Raw genomic sequence first — 19,992 nt, 5'->3', positions numbered from 1 at the left:
CAAATGTATTGAAAAGTTTGAAATGTTTTGTATCAAAGATCTATAAATACGTATAAATATATAAAAATGCAATAAAATAAATTTTAACGGTCAATTTACGATTTTAAAGTTAGTGTTGTGTTTGAGAGATTGGTCAAAATATAGATATTATTTAGAAATATGTAAACTTAATTAGATTTCCATACCAAAGAACTAAGAAGAAACAGTCTCTCTAGTTTTTTATGTTAAAAATAGATTTAGTAAAAATATTAATTTTAATCAAAATTATATTATATTGCTATTAAAAGTGCTTATATTTTTGTATAATTTGTTGTATATAATTGCCTGATCTCGTATTAATTATTATGTATTAGAAAAGTATGATAATAGGTCGTAATTAAAAAGTGTCTTATTATGATATTGTCAAATGTAATTATATTAATATATTGTGCTTGAAATGAATCGGTATTATGAGTATTGTATGGTTTTACTAGTCTGTAAATATATGAATTTTTGTAAAAACTGTGTTTTATTTTCATCAACCGTTTTCGATGTGGCAGGTACACTAAAAACATTGCACATGTGCACAAACACTAATTTATATTTCATACTAGCGGTCCGCCCTGGCCTCGCCCGTGGTACATGTTAACGTTTTCTCTCCATAAGAACCAACCTCGTACTTCAAGGAATATTATAAAAAAAGAATTGGCGAAATCGGTTTAGTCGATTAAAGAAGATTAGACGAGATCTAGAAGATTACAAATTAACAACAAACATATTTTGTACTAAAATATTTAATTTCTCATATGGTACACTTCTCAAAAGGAGCACTTTTTAAGATAAGTGGAGATTTGGAAAAATTGTCCAAAAATGAAAGAATCTTTGGTTTTGCGTAGGTTATTTTCTTAAAAATCAACTCACTCACATAAAAAGTCACAAGAAAGTTTTAAAAAAATTGTAATTAACTTGGTTGCACAAGATTTTAGTTATAGGTACTTAAGGTTAATGTTAAATTTAATAGTAACAGTAAGTTTTACAGTAACTGCGAAGTGGGTTGTACCAGCGCAGCGTGCAGCGTATTTTTTAGCATAGTTAAAATAATTATCAAATACAGTGTAAACTCGTAACTTGTAACGACACCGAAGGGACTGTGCATTTTATGGCGTTATAAATAGAGTTGTCGTTAAATGGAGAGAAGAAATAGTAGTTATGTACATAAAAAAGAATGTTACTTGAACACTATTGTGTATAGTCTGTTGTCAGTAGTCGTCAATACACAATGATTTTCTTTTACTAGCCACTTACTACTACAGCGACTTTACATATGATAACGTATCGGTCAAAACAGTCTACACGTGCAAGAAATCCCAATTTGTAAACAAAAGAACGAATTTCAGAAAGTTCGGTATGAATGACGTCGAGTTTGTTGCCGTTATTGAGAGTGAGTGTGATACTATGTAGAGTGTATCATTGTATGGTAGATAAGCTAAACCAACCAAAGGCAATTGATTTTGACAGAGTTTGTCGTTAAATCGAATGTCGTTATATAGAGTTTACACTGTAGTTAAATTTTTGAATTTACTACATGCAGATTGCAGATGTAATCTAGCAGGTGTTGTCTTGTTTTGAAGTGTAGTAACTATGTAAGTTTTTTAAAAATGAATAATTCGTATATGTACTTTTGTGCTACCTCGATCTTAGTGTGTGCTTTTGCCCCATTTTTTTGTTCTATATTGTAATTATAAAATAATAACTATCTGGAAAGGACGCTTTGCAGCACAGGTATAAGTTATTGCTGATGGGTGGGTATAATGATGAATTGTAATATTATTTTGAGCTAGTTATTTCTCTTGTTGTTTTTAATACAGCTTAGTTTTATAGCATAAAAATGAGAAATTTTTAAAGAATAGAAAAAATTTGGCACGATGTGGGATTCGAACCCGCGTCTTTTTGCCAAACCGGACCACGCCTAGTTTTTAGGCCCTATAGTGCAGTTTTTTTAATGAATGACATGGGTTTAACATAAGTTCGTATTTCGAATAGTTTCATACTTTATCATATTGACTCATCTTAATGTATAATGCACTTCTACAGTTTTAATTACTATTCCCATAAATTGGTTGGTATGTGTGTTTGCGTATTGTATTTCTGTACATATTATATGTAGTTAAATTTAGTTATTATGTTAGTTATCATATGTACAACAAAAATGGGGCCATAGGAAAAAAATAAAAAGCACATAAATACGTAATAATTTTATTGTGTATAATGAATTCAGATCTAAGCTACATTATAAGCCGGTAGTTATAAATACAATATCATACAATATCCATTGCGACGCTCCGTAGTCTTAAAGCTCTTTATTTCTTACTTTTACAGAACCGTGTTTGAGAAAAAACAAACAAAAAAAAAGGCAAACAAAGAAGAGATAATTCTCTCAACCTTAAAATATTTTATGACAATAATTAACAAAAAAAAAAAAACAGCTTACAAAAATTTATATATTTTAATACTTAGAAGATATACACTTAAAGAGTATCATTCCATCTCAAACAATTAAAAAAAATGAAAGAGACTAAATTATTCAATAAAAAAAAACACACACATTAATTCAATTTATTACAAAAAAATCGTACCTTAAAATTAGCATAAAAATATTTTAAAGTTGCGAGAATTTTACATAATTTCACGATTAACATTAAACTTTTCGAGATTTCAATAATCACAAATAAAAAAAAATGAGTAGACAAAAAATTAAAAAAATAAATAGCTGCCACATTACAAACACGGTACATGCGCATTACACATTTATTTAAAAATACATAATATAATACAAATTTGTCAAAATTGGATACATTATTTGTTAAGTTTGTTCAATATTGTCCTTGTGGATACATTTTGATAATAAACAGGATGTTTCAAAATTTCCTACAAAATATATCAACAGGGAATATTATATTTTTAATTATTTTTAAAAATATGGCTAATCATATTATTTGGCAAAGTCACAGTCTGATTGGATGACTAGTGATTTTATAAAACACGTATTTTTTGACGAAAAATGTCAAAAAATGTCTTGTTAAAAACTTTTTTTATGTATTTGATAAGTTTCGCCCATATGTCGAGTTGAACTAGAGTTTTATCAAAATCACTTCATCCATTTTAAATATGAGAGTAGAGATCTAAATATTAAAACTGTAATAGCTAATAATGTAATATAATCAATTCGAGTTATTGTCAGCTATTTTTTACGAAATTTTAAGATTTTTTTTTTAATAATATGAAATACTAAAAAAATGTTGTGTTTGAATGATATTTTTCTGTTTTATTTTTTATTAGAGAAATGAATTAAGGTAACAAAGAAAAAAAACGAATACAAATAAGTCTGTCAAATTGTCATAAAAAAAACAAGTAGATTCAAACATGTAATAAATACGTAATCGTCGAAATAAAGTGTTAAAAAAATCAAGTTATTTAAAATTTCCTCTTTTCAATATGTATTTGTACAAACAGACAAAAAAATCATTCAAACTCAACACACCCGGCCACTACACCTATTCCAACACGTTATATAAAAATACGGTAATAAATGCATTTTGTTTTATACATATATATTATATGGCAACGCGATAAAAAAAACTTTTTTGTTGAAAATAATAAAAAATGACCCTTTTCTGACATGCTAAATTTGTTTTTTTTTTTAAACATATTAGCATTGAAAATAGGCGATTAGCGTAATATTTTAAGTTATATTATAAGCTATAACTTCAAGTTATTGCCGTTTCACCGACGTTACACTAAAAGCATATAAATTTCGAAGGCAATTACTAGAGAATCAACAAAACTTAAATTTTAGATTTAACTTAGAATAGAAATAATACTAGTTGTGATGATAGTGCTCAATGCCTGGTGTTCAAGTGAAAATTAACTTAATTTTTAGACTAAGTAACGTTTTATTTCCGAAAACAATTTTTAGAACAGCAACGTCCCTCTCTTGTCTTTTCAATGGCATAAAAGTGAAGTCCCATGTCCCCTAGTGGGGTAAGGGGCAGATGCATTATACATCTGTTTCACTGATCGATTTTTTTAGGGACAAGTAGGTGATCAGCCTTCTGTGTCCTGCCAGACCGAGACATTTTTTTTTCTTCGTCTCCACCGGGAATCAAATCCAGGACCCCTCGGCGTTACGCTCACGCGACAACCACTATACCAAGGAGGCGGTCAAAATTTGATTGGCATAATAACCTTTAAAATGAACCGAAATATCGAAGAACTCAGTATAAGTAATACGATCTTACAAGGGGATATTATCAAATCGATTTATTATTGTCAAGACGTTATTTTACAAGTTTTTCATCTAAAAACACCAGGGGCCTTAGACAAACGTACGTAACGCCATGGAATAGAAACTGCTAACGCTAATTATTGACATAAGCTCATGACATTTTGGTAATGGTTCGATCACACTACCAACGACGCAGACGACCACGACCAAAGTTCCAATCTTGCCGAAATTTGTTCAAAATCAATATTAAAATCTCCCGTCATTCTGGTACTCAGGAATAAAAAAATTCGAGGTCAATTAATAAAAAGAAATAGGGTTTTTTGCGATTTTCGCCGAGACGGTAAGTTTATCATACAATCACCTGAACCAAAATTGTATATAATCTAATTATCTATAAAAAGGTTAAATACATTTTTTTCTAGGAGCCACCGTTTCTATGAAAAACCTGTTTGTTTATCCATTGATCTCAAAATTTTTTTTTCCAAACACCAATACGACAGGAAATTCTTAAATTTCATTTTTAATTGTGTTTTGCACAATTTTATTTAATTGCGACTGGATGAAAATTTTGTTCGTGGTCGTCGTTGTCGTTGGTAGGGTGACCGAATCCTTATGCAAAACATCATACGCTTATGTCAATTTCAATCGATAGCGTATTCTATTCCTTGGCGTTTTGCCGTTTGGCTAAGGCCCCAGGCGTTTAATAAATACAATCAGTGCGAACAAGTTTTATACAGTATTTTATTTATATACCACTAAACAAATAAATAAACAACAATGTCAAACAAACTATAAAGTACGAGTATTATATCGTCTATACAGGGTTACTTGTAAAACACCGGCAACCTCGCAGGACAAGATAGCCAACATCATAAGTAACAACATTTGTTCTACGACTTTTGATAATTTGTTAGATTTTATTTTCATACAAAAATAAATATTCACTTAATTTTACGTTTGAATATTATAAACTCTACGCGCATTCCAAACATTACGTAAACAAGAAGCGAACGGGAGGGGAAAGGGGGCGTCGCGTCGTCCTTTCGATAATGAATAGAACATAGACTTACAAATGTTAGGAGAGTACAATAAAAACTTAAAAAATCATTTAAAAATAATTTATTTGGTTATGCCAAAAGTCGTAGAACAAATATTGTTACTTATGATGTTAGCTATCTTGTCCTGCGAGGTTGCCGGTGTTTTACAAATAACCCTGTATATGGAAAACTTTTTTCTAACATTTTAATGAAAAATTTCATGACCCGTAGTGTCCCTAGACATAAAAATAGGACAGGTTAAGAGCAATTTAAGGGCAGATTTTATAATTCATGGGGCAGTTTTGGAATTAAATTTATGAAATACTCATAAATTGATTTAAATGTTCCTTTGTGGGGCTTAAAACAAATCATACTGCATAGTTTAATGTTTAAACAAGCCATATTTTACTTCTAAATTATTTCACAAAAAAAATATACAAACTAATTTACCCCTACAAATCGATTAACTTTAAAAAACATCATGGAACTTCTTTTTTTGAAGTCGGTTAAATTTCAGCAAGCGGATATAATACTCGTACTAAGGAAATACCTAATATTTTTTATCTAAACCTTAAGTGCCGTCTCTGCGTTTAGGTTTACGTCATAAGCACATAATATCACTTTGAGTAACGGTTAAAACGATATACCGGTTTGTTGGTACCGAATCGGTATTTTACGGTATTCTTAAAAAAAGAGCGTGTGTGCCGAGCACACGTGTTGAATTGAAACTTCTTTGGCAAGATTCAAAGATACCAAAATCGTCGCCTTACTAGGTCAAGTGACCTGCCATGATTCGACCTTGAAATTTTACTCTCAACGCGCCTAAAGAAGTTTCACTTCCACTTTTTGTTTTTAAACAGAGTCATGACCAAATTGAAAACAATCTTAGAATTTTACAATACAATACATAACGCAAAAAATTCTATACAAATCTAGCTTTTTCATACCATTTTACACAGCTCAAAAAACTTTAATAACAATATCAATACCCGTTCCCAACAATACCGTTACAAGATACCGGTATACCAAATCGTTTTCGTTACCGTTACCATTGTCTCTATCGGTTTTCTGACGTTACAGTTATCGTTACCGTTACCGTTATCGTTGCCGTTACGTGATCGTCAACCGGCGTTGCTGTTGCTTTGCGACTTCTGTTCGAATATTGCCGCCATGTCGCGTATGTTGTACGACGGTGACGACTTTTCTTTCCTGTAAAGCGATTTTTTAAAGATTTCTTTATTATATTTAGTTATCTATATAGAATTTTACACATAGTGTAATTGAAGTTTAATTTTTAAGACATTTAACTATTAAACGCTCAAGTAATAAGTCGTGTATTACCTATTTGCAGTAGCTTGACATACTAGATTTATGTGATTTTGTTGATCAAGATACAAGAAAAAAGGATAGCCAAACTAATTTTGATGCAATTCAATATGCAAAAAGATAATGACTATACCAAATCACCGATATAGATGTATTGGAATTAGATATTCAAGAATTTACATTATAATATAAAGGAATGCAGTTAACGTTTAGTTTCGAACTAAGGCAAAGATTATATTTCTAACTTAACTACGAAAATACACTAGCATCTCACTATATTATGCTATCATCTAGATATTAATCTAGATAAATGATGGGATACTATCTATAAAATGAATCAATAATTATATGGATCTAAAAAATGAAGAAATGCTTAACTACTTTTGTCATGTTTGGTATTTTTATATACTCCAAGTCAAGTTCATCACCAACATAAATCAATGAGAATAAATTCATCAGGCATATCTATTTAATTTAAATTTTAAACTATGAGTATAAATAGGACCTCATAATAATTTTTTTATATTATTTGGACATAAATTCTTATAGAGATCGATCCATAGATGGCAAACTAAAATAATTTATATTATATCGAAATTTTGAATAATCGATTTAAATAATCAAGTAATTTAGAAAAATCATGGTTATATCAACGACAAATGAAAGCCAATTAGGTAAATTTTTAGATAATAATTAGTTAGGTATGCTGCGATTTAAAACCGTTAAATAAAAAAACAATGCGATGAAATCTGTACAAAACAACCTTAACGTCACTTACATTTTACTATAAACCTAATACAAATTTTAACGGTAATAAAACACGAATTATTCACAACCATCCCAAAATTATACCTTCTATTTTAGAACATTATAGACAGTATATTGCAAAATTACGAAAATTGACTGATAAAACGTGTTTTAAAACCGTTAAAATCGTTAGTTTTACACATACCTGTCATCCCGGCTCCGGCTGGCCTCCCCATTGAAGTCCTTCACCGGGCTAAGCGGCGACGGTATAGTGTCCAAATTATTAGCGCTCCTAGCTAGCGAAAATCTCATTCTTTGTCCTAAATCAACTGTGTTTCTCCTTTCGAACTTTCCTTCGCTCAATCTCTCGTTTTCAACTCTATCTTCCTCCTTCTTTAACTTGATTCGCGTCAATTGTTCCGGATTACTTCTGAAAGACTGCGAACTATATTTCTCGCGTAGAAAATTCCGCCTTTCCTCTTTATATTTCTCTATCCGTTCTCTGCTCAACTTCTTCTCTGTATCGAAACCGATTAAGCTCTTGATATCCGGTTTCACATCGAACCGTTGCACCAACGATATCTTGTTTTCCGTTGTCGGTGTGATACTGTCTATTTTCGGTTCCGGTATTTCGGTATTCAGGTTTAAATCCGGCAGAAATTTTGAGGTTCGTTTTACATCTTTTACTTCTAGACTCTTGCGTCTATCCTTTTCTGTACCGAATTCTTTTATAAACGCATTTTCGTCTAACGACCGCGCGTTACATGAGTTTTTAGATAGTTTGTAAGTTTTCGGCGAAACCGGTGGTGGTAATTTCTTCTTTTCATCGTCTTTTGTATCTAAATTCGAGTATCTGACTTCACTTTTGAACTTTTCAAAAGAAAACGGTCCCTTCTGCTCTGTGGGACTTTCGAAACGTATCGCCAATTCACGTACGTTCAAATTCTTGGACGCGACTATCGGCTTTATGACATTACCATTTTCATGTTCGATAGATTCAATTTCCTTTGCGCTACTTACGTCTATTTTATCACAGATTTTGAGAGTATCAACGTTTATGTTTTCATAGTCACGATTCGGTTCGAACGCGACATTTTCATAATCATCTCTTTCAGGCGTTTCTAGTATCATAGCGTTAACTTCCTCTATGCTCTTTTTGAAGAATTTAACTTGACTGTACACATCTACGTCATCATCGAGATTAGTTTCCGTTGGTGTTTCTAGTATAATTAGATCTTCGTTAAAATCAGGTTGGCACGCTTGTTGCGTTGGTAGACTAGCATCAGTTAACGGAACAGTCGCTTCTTCCACTATAGACAGATTCTTTTCCAAATCTATATCCTCATATACTGAATCCCTTTCGTTTGTCGGTGTGTCATTGCCTATAGGTTCGTAATCTGGGGATTTCGACTTAGTAGGAGACCTGAACGTAATACTGATTGTCGATTTGAGCGGCGACTTCAAAGGGCTACCGGGCGAACTCTTCGACGTACTAGACGACTGTAGATTGATATAATTAGGCCTTGCGTAGTTGTAACATTCGAACAATTCGTCTTGCTTCAAACTAACATTGGAGTAACTGGACGAGCTTTCATGCGATGACGTCATCACTTTCATGACGTCAACGTTCTTCGTTTGTTCAGAGTTCGACGATGTGGACACAGCGGACAATCTATTCAAGTTCTGATAGCTTATGTCAGTCGAGTGTAACGGACTAGCTTCTAGACTATCATGTACGTTTTGTTCCGCGAAATCTTTCACGTTCTCATAGTCTGTCGCTTTCAATTCGCATTTGAGGCACTTTTCTTCATTGCAAGTGTCACAGTCACTAGTTATTTTTATCGTGTGCTTATTGTCACTGGCTTCCGAGTCGCTTTCTAGCGGATCATACATTGGTGTTGCCGGTGTGACTGGACTAGAGTTGATCGTGCTAGTTGTAAGATTGCTTATCGAGTTTTCCGCGGGCCAATCTATTTTAATGAGCGTAGAATGGCCATCTTTGCCGTGCCAAGTCAGTCTAGTTATCGGTTTATCTGGGTCATTTAGTACTGGATTATGCATGCCGCTGTAACGCGCTGTATTTTTTTGTTTCCTTGGCGAGTTTCGTTCTCTGCAAGCGTCATGTTAATTTATAAGCTGAGTTTACACTTTAGCTGTATGAACACACCAGGGGCAAAAACTAAGTGGCATAGTCTAAATGCACCTTAATGATGTATTAATATGAGCGTTGAATGTTAGTTGGATGGGTGTTTTAGATCGATGTTAGTGCATTTACCTGTCTGTGTGTGTGTTTTTCTGTTGCTAGTGTAATTTTTACTATCCTGCAATGATATCAATTCTTGTAGTACAAGACAAAATAATTGACGACATAATTTACCTAGATAAGAGCTTTTTTTAGATTTTTAACCTAGATAAGAGCTTTTCTTCGTGACTTTTAACCTAAATAACAGCTTTTTTTTTTGAGACGTTTTGATTCACACAATATTTTATTAGTCTTATCAAGGATTTGAACCCAGAGCCTATTAGTTGCAGGCGCTCACGTACTCATCCCTGAGCAAGATATACTTAACAGTCGAAATAATTTAAAACACATAAATATAATCTTTTAATAGTTGAATATCAATATTTTCAGAACTTGAAAGGATCCATAAATAAAAAAGTCAGTTTTTAAAAAATCATAATTGACTTATTATAAAATATATTTCTCAGTAAAAAGATTATTATTTTAATTTCCTCAACACTTAACATCTATCTAAAACACCATTTGTATTAACACATTACTCAGAATAACCATTAAAATATACAAAACTATTAGCTAAATATTAAACAAGGAATTTTAAAACTATTGAAAATACATGATAAACGCATTAGAAACTACGTAGCTAAAAGTAATAAAGATTATTCCGAGCAAAACATTCAAAAATACAACATACAATAAATGAATATACATACAATACATAAAAAAAACCCCGTGAGAACATAAAGAAGTATTCGAATGTAATAAAACACCTGCCCCCCTAGTCAAGTGGCTTTCTGTTAGCGTAGCGTTCAATAGAATAGACTACGAATGTATGAGATTGACGTAAGCTGTAGATACGTTTATCTACAGCTTACGTCAATCTCATACATTGTTTATCTACAGCTTACGTCAATCTCATACATTCGTAGTCTATTCTATTGAACGCTACGCTAACAGAAAACCACTTGGCTAGGGGGGCTGTTTAAAGACTTATCTAAAACATAGTAAAAAAACTGTTGTCGGGTATATTTTTCTATACTTTTTTTAAATTAAATTAATGTCTCATCTAACGAGGTTTTTACACCACAAAATAATACATTTATCACATAATAATCACCTGAGTTTCACGCTAGTGAGCGGACTAGGAAAATCGGCCGACGACAGCGGACTGTCGCGATCTTTGCATACACTGAAAAATAATATAACATGCATTTTACTTTATATAATATACTAATATTATAAAGCTGAAGAGTTTTTTTTGTCTATCAGGAACTATTGGTTCGATTTGAAAAATTCTTTCGGTGTTAGATAGCCCATTTATCGAGGGAGGCTATAGGCTATATATCATTACGCTATGACTAACAAGAACGGAGCAATGCGGGTGAAACCGCGAAGCGCAGCTAGTGATTTATAAATGAGAAATTCGAGCACGATGGATTCGAATCCGCGTCTTTTTGCCACACCTGGGCAACGACTGCAGCACCAGCACCTTCCGCCACCTCTGTCTAGAGTCGAATATGTTCAAAAATTGCGTTATCTAAAGCCCAGCAAAAGCAACTTTTGTCTCCGCGACTATTTAGTCTCTCCCATCAACTCTATGGGCTAGTAAAGCCTTGTTTCCACTTGAGCATGCTCAGGCGAATGAGCTGCTCATTCGCCTGAGCACGCTCAAGTGGAAACAAGGCTTTACAAAGTGCGCGCACGTAGCGGAACTCCCCATAGAGTTGATGGGAGAGACTCAATAGTTGCCGAAAGTAGTCGGTGTATCGCGCTAGCGGTTCCACTTCTGACAGCGACTCACCGCTTGGCGCGCTGCTCGGCCGCCGGGCTGGCGCACGCCTCGTCGATGTAGCCGAGCTGCTGCTCCAGCCGCGACAACCGCTCTGCAGCAGTGCTCCCTGCGTGTGGGTTCCACTTCTGACAGCGACTCACCGCTTGGCGCGCTGCTCGGCCGCCGGGCTGGCGCACGCCTCGTCGATGTAGCCGAGCTGCTGCTCCAGCCGCGACAACCGCTCTGCAGCAGTGCTCCCTGCGTGTGGGTTCCACTTCTGACAGCGACTCACCGCTTGGCGCGCTGCTCGGCCGCCGGGCTGGCGCACGCCTCGTCGATGTAGCCGAGCTGCTGCTCCAGCCGCGACAACCGCTCTGCAGCAGTGCTCCCTGCGTGTGGGTTCCACTTCTGACAGCGACTCACCGCTTGGCGCGCTGCTCGGCCGCCGGGCTGGCGCACGCCTCGTCGATGTAGCCGAGCTGCTGCTCCAGCCGCGACAACCGCTCTGCAGCAGTGCTCCCTGCGTGTGGGTTCCACTTCTGACAGCGACTCACCGCTTGGCGCGCTGCTCGGCCGCCGGGCTGGCGCACGCCTCGTCGATGTAGCCGAGCTGCTGCTCCAGCCGCGACAACCGCTCTGCAGCAGTGCCCCCTGCGTGCGCGGCTGAACTGCGCTTCCTGTGCAATATAAAGAAAGAAAGAAAGAAAGAAAAAACATTCATTTCGACGACGCGGTTGGCGCGGTGGTAAAGTAATTGCCTACTGAGCCGACGGTCCCGGGTTCGATCCCCGGTCAGGGCAAATATTTGTGTGATGAACTCAATTATTTGTTCTTGGGTCTGGGTGTTATTATCTATATATTATGTATTTATTAAATATTATATTTATCGTCGCCTAGTACCCACAACACAAGCCTTAATTGAGCTTACTGTGGGACTAGGTCGATTTGTGTAATAATGTCCCTATAATATTTATTTATCATTTTTATATATATTATTTATTTCAAGGACATCAATAATATGTAATAACTGCGTTAAAAACAACCGACTTCAAACTTGCACTTGCAAAATTCACAAATACCTACAGACAAAAATGCTCATAAAATAAAAACTACTGGGTCTATCCGAATAAAATTTTTACGGGACCAATTCGACACCATCCCGCATCGAACAAAAAAAGAATCACGTAAATCGGTTCAGAAACCTCGGAGTAATCGGTGTACATACATAAAAAAAAAATATATACCGGCCGAATTGATAACCTCCTCCTTTTTTTTGAAGTCGGTTAAGAGGCCTACACCACCGAAACTAGCGCCACCGAACATTTTATTTTTTTACTCCTTAACCAGATCAAATTTAAAAAAGTGGCCACTTTTGGCGGTAATCAAAAGTTCTCTAGAATAATGAACAGTTAGAATAGTGAAAAGTAATACCAAAAATACTACAAGTAATATACTAGCAAAGTACCGAGCTAGATTTTTTAAATTTGATCTGGTTTAGGAGTAAAAAAATAAAATGTTGGGGGGGCGCTAGTTTCGGTGGTGTAGTCGCCTTAATAAAGAATATCAATACAAAAAATAAATAAACAAAACTGAACTAAAAAATGAAACTTACATAAAATTTACACACAAGAAAGAAAGTAAAAAAAGAACATGAGAAAAAAATAAAAATAAAAAAAATCAATTGTAAAACAGTGTCCTTGAAAAAGGGAAGCCAACTCAGCATTATCTATGCTGCAATTATGCACACACAGAGCTGGTTTTCAGTGGCCCCTAGACATTGTAATCACAAAAACATATAGAAGGGATGACAAAAAATATTTTCATAAAATAATTATATTAAAAAAATAAAATGAAATAAAACCATAAATAAATAATAATAATAAATAAAAATATTTGATATATTTACATGGTACATACCATATTTAAGTATAGGTACATATTGCCACTAAGGTTGGATATGATGCACAGCTTAGTGCGTTATTTTTGACGTGACAACGTCTTATAATTCGATAGAGCCGGTTGCACGCACGAAAAAACATGACTCATGCGGCGTTACCTCGCTCTGAGGCGTTCCAGTGCAAGCGAGAGCGCGTTGTCACGTTTTACTATCGTCAGTAAACCGACTTTACAGACAACCAATTTTTTTATATAGAACTAGCGGCCCGCCCCGGCTTCGCCCGTGGTACATATTCACGTTTTCTCTACATAAAAACCACTTCAAGGAATATAATAAAAAAAGAATTATCGAAATCGGTTCAGCCTTTCCCGAGTTATGCGCTTACCAACACATTTTGCGATTCATTTTTATATTATAGATTTTTTAATCCAAATATATACAGATGTTACACCTAATATATCTAATATCTAATATATATTATAAAGACGAAAGTTTGTATGGATGTATGGATGTTTGTTACTCTTTCACGTAAAAACTACTGAACCGATTACAATGAAATTTAGCACATATATGTGGGAATAGGATAAAATATTAAGATGTATTTCATGATTACTAGTTTTATTTTTAGTCTGTGTTTTTCTATTATTTAATCTGTGGACATGTTATCTGTAGACTGTAGATTTTTGGTTGTCTATGACTTGACTTTGTGTTTTTTGGGTACAATGTAATGGAGGATTGTTGAAATGTATTTTTGATATGTAACCGGTGTCTGGGAAATAAATCGATTGGGCGAATTTGGCTTTTCATTTACACCATCCCCACATAATTTGGGGGTTCGTCCGGGATACGGGATGGTGGAATAAAGAAAAAACAGACGAAGACTATGATGCCGGTGATTTAACCTGATTAAGAATTTACGAATTACGAACGAAGACTAAGATTTAAAGAAGCTTATGATTATACGATTACGACTTGAAGACTATAAAACTTTTTATTTACATTATTCAACATGCCGCCGAAACGAGTAAAAGATGATGATGATTGTGGTGAACCATCGCCGCGTATTTCCTTCAATGACTTAGAGAAATCAATGACGCCATTTTCGGGTGATGATGCCTATGGCATCGAAACATTCGTAAAAGATTTTGAAGATATTTCCTCTTTAATGCAATGGGGCGAAATAGAAAAACTCATATTTTCGAAGCGGCTTCTCGCGGGAACCGCCAAGCTATTTTTACGTTCACTAAGTGGGACCACCACGTGGGATACACTTAAGTCTGAGCTCCGTGAGGAATTTGGTAAGAAGTTGAACAGTGCAACTGTTCACAAGAGACTTTCAACTCGCCGGATGAAGATGAATGAGACTCATCAGCAATATTTTTTACATATGAAGGAACTTGCAGTACTTGGGAATGTTGAAGATGAAGCCCTGATGGAATATGTCATCGACGGTATTAAAGACAGTGAGTCCAACAAAAATATTTTATATGGCGCTTGTAACATTAAAGAATTCAGAAAGAAATTAGACATTTATTCAGAAATTAAGAAAAAATCATATTCACCTAATAAGATTCAAAGTAATTCAGTATCAAAGTCCATTGGCATGAAAATTCAAAAAACACTACGAGTAAAGAGATGTTTCAATTGTGGAGATTTAGATCATGAGTCGCCTAATTGTACTAAAGGCATTAAATGTTTTAAATGCAACTTGTTTGGCCATAAATCAACTGAATGTTCTAAAAGTATAAAAAAGAGTTTGGAAATTATGTCAACTAAAAATAATATTGATGTGAGACCTTTCAAGAAGCTGAAAATAAATAATATTGATGTAGAAGCCCTGATTGATACCGGAAGCGATGCTAATTTAATAATTATGTCTTATTTTAGGAAGATTCAAGGTGAAAAATTGTTATCTTATAGTTCAGGAACAACAGAAACTTTAACTGGAATAGCTGAAAAGGAAATTTATACAAAAGGATCTTTCACAGCAAAAATTGAAATTGATGATTGTTATTTTGAAACTTTATTTTATGTTGTTGATGATGGCGCTATCCCTGTCAACATTATATTAGGAAATCCTGTACTGAAAGAAGTAGAAATCAATTTTAAATCTGGAACTATCACTGCAACAAGAATATTACACCTTACAATGCTAGAGAATGAAAATGAAGATATCACAAATATTGAAAACAAAGAATATAAGAATAAGATACAGAATATTATAAAAGAATATAACCCCAAAAGATGTACTAAAGCATCAAATGTAAAACTTAAAATATTATTAACCGATGATGTACCAGTTTATCAGAATCCACGACGATTGTCACCTTTGGAGCTTAACATTGTTGACAAACAGATTAAAGAATGGCTTGATGAAGGAATAATAAAAACAAGTAAGTCTGATTATGCTAGTCCAATTGTGCTTGCAAAAAAGAAGAATGGAAACTATAGATTGTGTGTTGATTACAGGAAATTGAATAAGAAGATTATTAAAGAAAGATATCCACTACCACTCATTGAAGATCAATTAGACAGATTAACTTATGCAAAAATGTTTACCTCGCTTGATTTAAAAAATGGATTTTTACATGTGAATGTTCATATTAATAGTCAGAAGTATACATCATTTGTAACACCACGAGGTCAATATGAATTCATTAAGATGCCTTTTGGCTTATGCACTGCTCCTTCTGTTTTTCAGAGATTTATTAATGATATTTTTCAGGATCTTATTATGGATGGTATTGTTCTATCATATCTTGACGATCTCATTTTACCATTTCAATCTGCAGAGGAAGGATTTGTTAATTTACAAAAAGTATTTGACAGAGCTGAAGAGTATGGTTTATTATTTAACTGGGATAAATGTTATTTTATGCAAAAAAGTATTAATTACTTGGGTTATATTGTTTCAGAAGGTGAAATTAAACCTTCAGTGGAGAAAATTGCCGCTGTAGAACATTTTCAGACTCCTCACAATATAAAGTCACTTCAAAGTTTCCTCGGACTAACAGGTTATTTTAGAAAGTTTATAAAGGATTATTCTTTAATAGCAAAACCTCTGACTGATTTACTAAAGAAAGGTACTGTTTTTAATTTTAACTTAGACTGTGAAAAAGCATTTCAGAAATTAAAGTTTATTTTATGTCAATCTCCAGTTTTGAAGATTTATGATCCGAATTTAGAAACAGAACTACACACAGATGCAAGTGCTGAAGGATATGGTGCTGTATTATTGCAAAGGAGTTTAACAGATAATAAGATGCATCCCGTTTACTACATGAGCAAGAAGACATCCGCTACTGAAAAAAAGTATCACAGTTATTATTTAGAAATATTAGCTATTGTTGAAGCTGTTAAAAAGTTTAGAGTATACTTGCTAGGTATTAAATTTAAAATTGTTACAGACTGCTCCGCCTTGACTATGACATTGCAGAAAAAAGACTTACCTCCGAGAGTAGCTCGCTGGGCGCTCTTACTTGAAGAATATGACTACACGATTGAACATCGGCCTGCAGCAAGGATGAAACATGCAGATGCTCTCAGCCGACAGCCTATAAAGAATATAATTGTACTTACCGATACCGCAGCACGCCTGCGAAGAGCTCAAGATGATGATCTGCAAATAAAACTAATAAAGAAAGTATTAGAAAAGGAATCTTATGATGACTATGTTTTAGAGAATGGAATGTTATGGAAGATTAAGGATGGAAATAAATTAATGGTTGTACCTAAGAAAATGCAAAATGAAATTATAAGAAAACATCATGAAAACGGACATTTTGGTTGTGTTAAAACTGAGGAATTAATAAATACAAATTATTATATAGAGAATTTAAAGGAAAAGATTAAAACAAACATTGATAATTGCGTGGAATGTATACTTAATTCAAATAAAAGAGGAAAGAAGGAGGGATTTCTACATGTAATAGATAAAGGAGATTTACCATTGTCTACTTACCATATTGATCATTTAGGACCGTTGACATCCACCAATAAAAATTATAAATACATTCTTACCGTTGTAGATGGATTCACAAAGTTTACATGGATTTATCCGACAAAGACACTATCCACCAATGAAGTAATAGATAAATTAAATATTCAACAACAGACGTTTGGCTCGCCGCAACGAATCATAAGCGATCGCAACACTTCATTTACATCCAACATGTTTAAAGAATACTGCGAAGAAGAAGGAATTATGCATCATACAATCACAACTGGTCAACCGAGAGGAAATGGTCAAGTTGAGAGAATACATAGAATTATTATTGAAGTTTTAAGCAAATTATCATCAGACGATCCTACAAAATGGTATAAACATATCAGTAAATTGCAAAGATGTTTGAATAACACATATCAGAGAAGTATAAAGATGTCACCTTTCCAACTTTTAACAGGAATCAAAATGAATGATAAAGATGATGATATTTACAATAAAATACAAGAAGAGTTTCAGCAACATTTTTACAACGACCGTGAAGAACTAAGAAGGATGGCGAAAGCAAATATTCAGAATATACAGGATGAAAACATTAAAAATTATAATAAAAGGAGAAAGAAGTCAAACAATTACGAAGTAGGTGATTTAGTAGCGATTAAAAGGACACAATTTGTACAAGGTTATAAACTTTATCCAAAATACCTCGGCCCGTATGAAGTTATTGAGAAGAAGAGAAATGAACGATATAATTTAAGGAAGATAGGTCAGGGTGAAGGCCCTCTGAGAACCTCAAGCTCAGCTGACATGATGAAGCCATGGGTAGCGACTGTTGACTCATCTGGGACAGATGATTCTGCAGGATGACCGTGTGGGAATAGGATAAAATATTAAGATGTATTTCATGATTACTAGTTTTATTTTTAGTCTGTGTTTTTCTATTATTTAATCTGTGGACATGTTATCTGTAGACTGTAGATTTTTGGTTGTCTATGACTTGACTTTGTGTTTTTTGGGTACAATGTAATGGAGGATTGTTGAAATGTATTTTTGATATGTAACCGGTGTCTGGGAAATAAATCGATTGGGCGAATTTGGCTTTTCATTTACACCATCCCCACATATATAGAGGGTAACTTGGATTAAGGATAGTTTTTATCCCGGAAATCCCACGGGAACGGGAACTATGCGGGTTTTCCTTTGAGAACGCGGGCAAAGCCGCGGGCGGAAATCTAGTGTAATATAATTTAGTGTGAACACAGGCTCTTGAAAAACAGTTTATTAGTAATAGTAGTAAATTTATCTAGCAAAATATGTTGGAAAATAATTTTTTTTTTTATACACTCACCTCTCCAACGTATCAGTGGGGTGCACTTCGGCTCTGTGGTTGTGTCTCGGGCTCGGTTCCACGCTACACGGGTTCGATTCCACCGGCGATGAACATAAGGAATCGTCCTGGAAATTATGCGTTATGATAGTTGAATTTATTTATTTTATTTATAAAAAAGGTACCCTACTATTATTATAAATGCGAAAGTAACTCGGTCTGTCTGTCTGTTACGCTTACCCGCTTAAACCGATTGTGATGAAATTTGGCACAGACAATCTTTAGACCCTGAGAAAGAACATAGGCTACCTCTTATCAAAACACCACGCGGGCGAAGCCGCGGGCAGAAGCTAGTAATACAATAAATAGTAATCAATAATTAGGCTGGTTGCAGAGCTTGACCGACCGTCAGTACGTACGTCAGTCACGCTTGTCATATGTATGGAAGTTCACAAAACCGTTCATAGCTAGACCGACCATACGCACGCGTATTGTCATGCGCATTAGTGTCATAGTCATACAATTGTTGATGCGTATCGTCAGGTCCGACGGTACGCACTGACGGTCGGTCAAGCTCTGCAACCGGGCTTATGGTGGAGTTAATTTAATAGACAACATAAAAAAAAATAATAAATAATAATAAACTCTTTATTAGCAGGTAGGCAATATTAAAATTAACAATTTATGTACTTACAATCTACTTAATCTAACAACCTACATGCTAAAAGGATTGCCGCTCAGCATTTTACAATGAAAAGCATAGGCTTTCATTGCAGAGCTGATTTTCAGCGACACCTAATTATAAAAAACGATCTAATCTAATGTATTCAATATAATAAATAAATTTAAAAAGAGGAAATAATATAATAAATAATAAATAGTAATATCTATTTTTAAATAAATATACATATTGTGTTAATAAATATATAAATACGTGTGATAAAAATATACATCGAAGAAGAAACATTTGACGTTTATAAATTTTATATGTTTAATTTTATATACATAAATATATTTTATAAGTATTTTTCTTTTGTGTTTTGACTTGAATTGTGTTAATAATAATTTTGTATTGTATAGCATAGTGGCGCTTTGGCATGACTGTAAGCCATTATGTTCTCGAAATAAATAAATAAATAAATAAATAAACAATGTATCCTATCTTGTGTTTGTATGTATGTCTGCACTCACCAACGCCGGTATCACGTCATCTTCTTCACTAAACATGTGCCTGTCTCGTTCTTGCGGCGAGAGACGTAGTCTCATTCCGGCCAACTCCGCTTGCCACGGCTCAAAGTACGAGTCGCATGATGACGATCTAAATATTATAATATTACTAGCTTTCCGCCCGCGGCTTCGCCCGCGTTTTCAGAGAAAACCCCGCATAGTTCCCTTTCCCGTGGGATTTCCGGGATAAAACCTATCCTATCTCTCAAGTTGG

At 34.3% G+C, this 19,992-nt stretch overlaps 1 protein-coding gene across 3 annotated transcripts in view; it reads right to left on the bottom strand.

The window, feature by feature from the left end:
* Positions 1-5,486: 5,486 nt before the first annotated feature.
* The window catches only part of LOC123704378 (GTPase-activating protein CdGAPr), a 45,003-nt gene continuing 30,497 nt past the window's right edge, over positions 5,487-19,992 (bottom strand). For 2 of the 3 annotated variants that reach the window (XM_045652737.1, XM_045652736.1), the window contains 6 exons: positions 19,743-19,869; positions 18,573-18,679; positions 11,939-12,061; positions 10,731-10,802; positions 7,580-9,484; positions 5,487-6,510 (listed from right to left, as the gene is read on the bottom strand). In XM_045652737.1, the coding sequence (XP_045508693.1) occupies positions 6,423-6,510; positions 7,580-9,484; positions 10,731-10,802; positions 11,939-12,061; positions 18,573-18,679; positions 19,743-19,869 (2,422 nt within the window). In that variant the 3' untranslated portion in view covers positions 5,487-6,422. The remainder of the gene's footprint in view (positions 6,511-7,579; positions 9,485-10,730; positions 10,803-11,938; positions 12,062-18,572; positions 18,680-19,742; positions 19,870-19,992) is intronic. The other variant, XM_045652739.1, reaches the window with a different exon arrangement.

Source organism: Colias croceus, chromosome 29, assembly GCF_905220415.1.
Source record: "Colias croceus chromosome 29, ilColCroc2.1".
In the NCBI taxonomy this organism is placed as follows: Eukaryota; Metazoa; Arthropoda; class Insecta; order Lepidoptera; family Pieridae; genus Colias; species Colias croceus.
The sequence above is the reverse complement of the archived record's forward strand: the minus strand, read 5'-3'. Positions and strand labels throughout refer to the sequence as shown.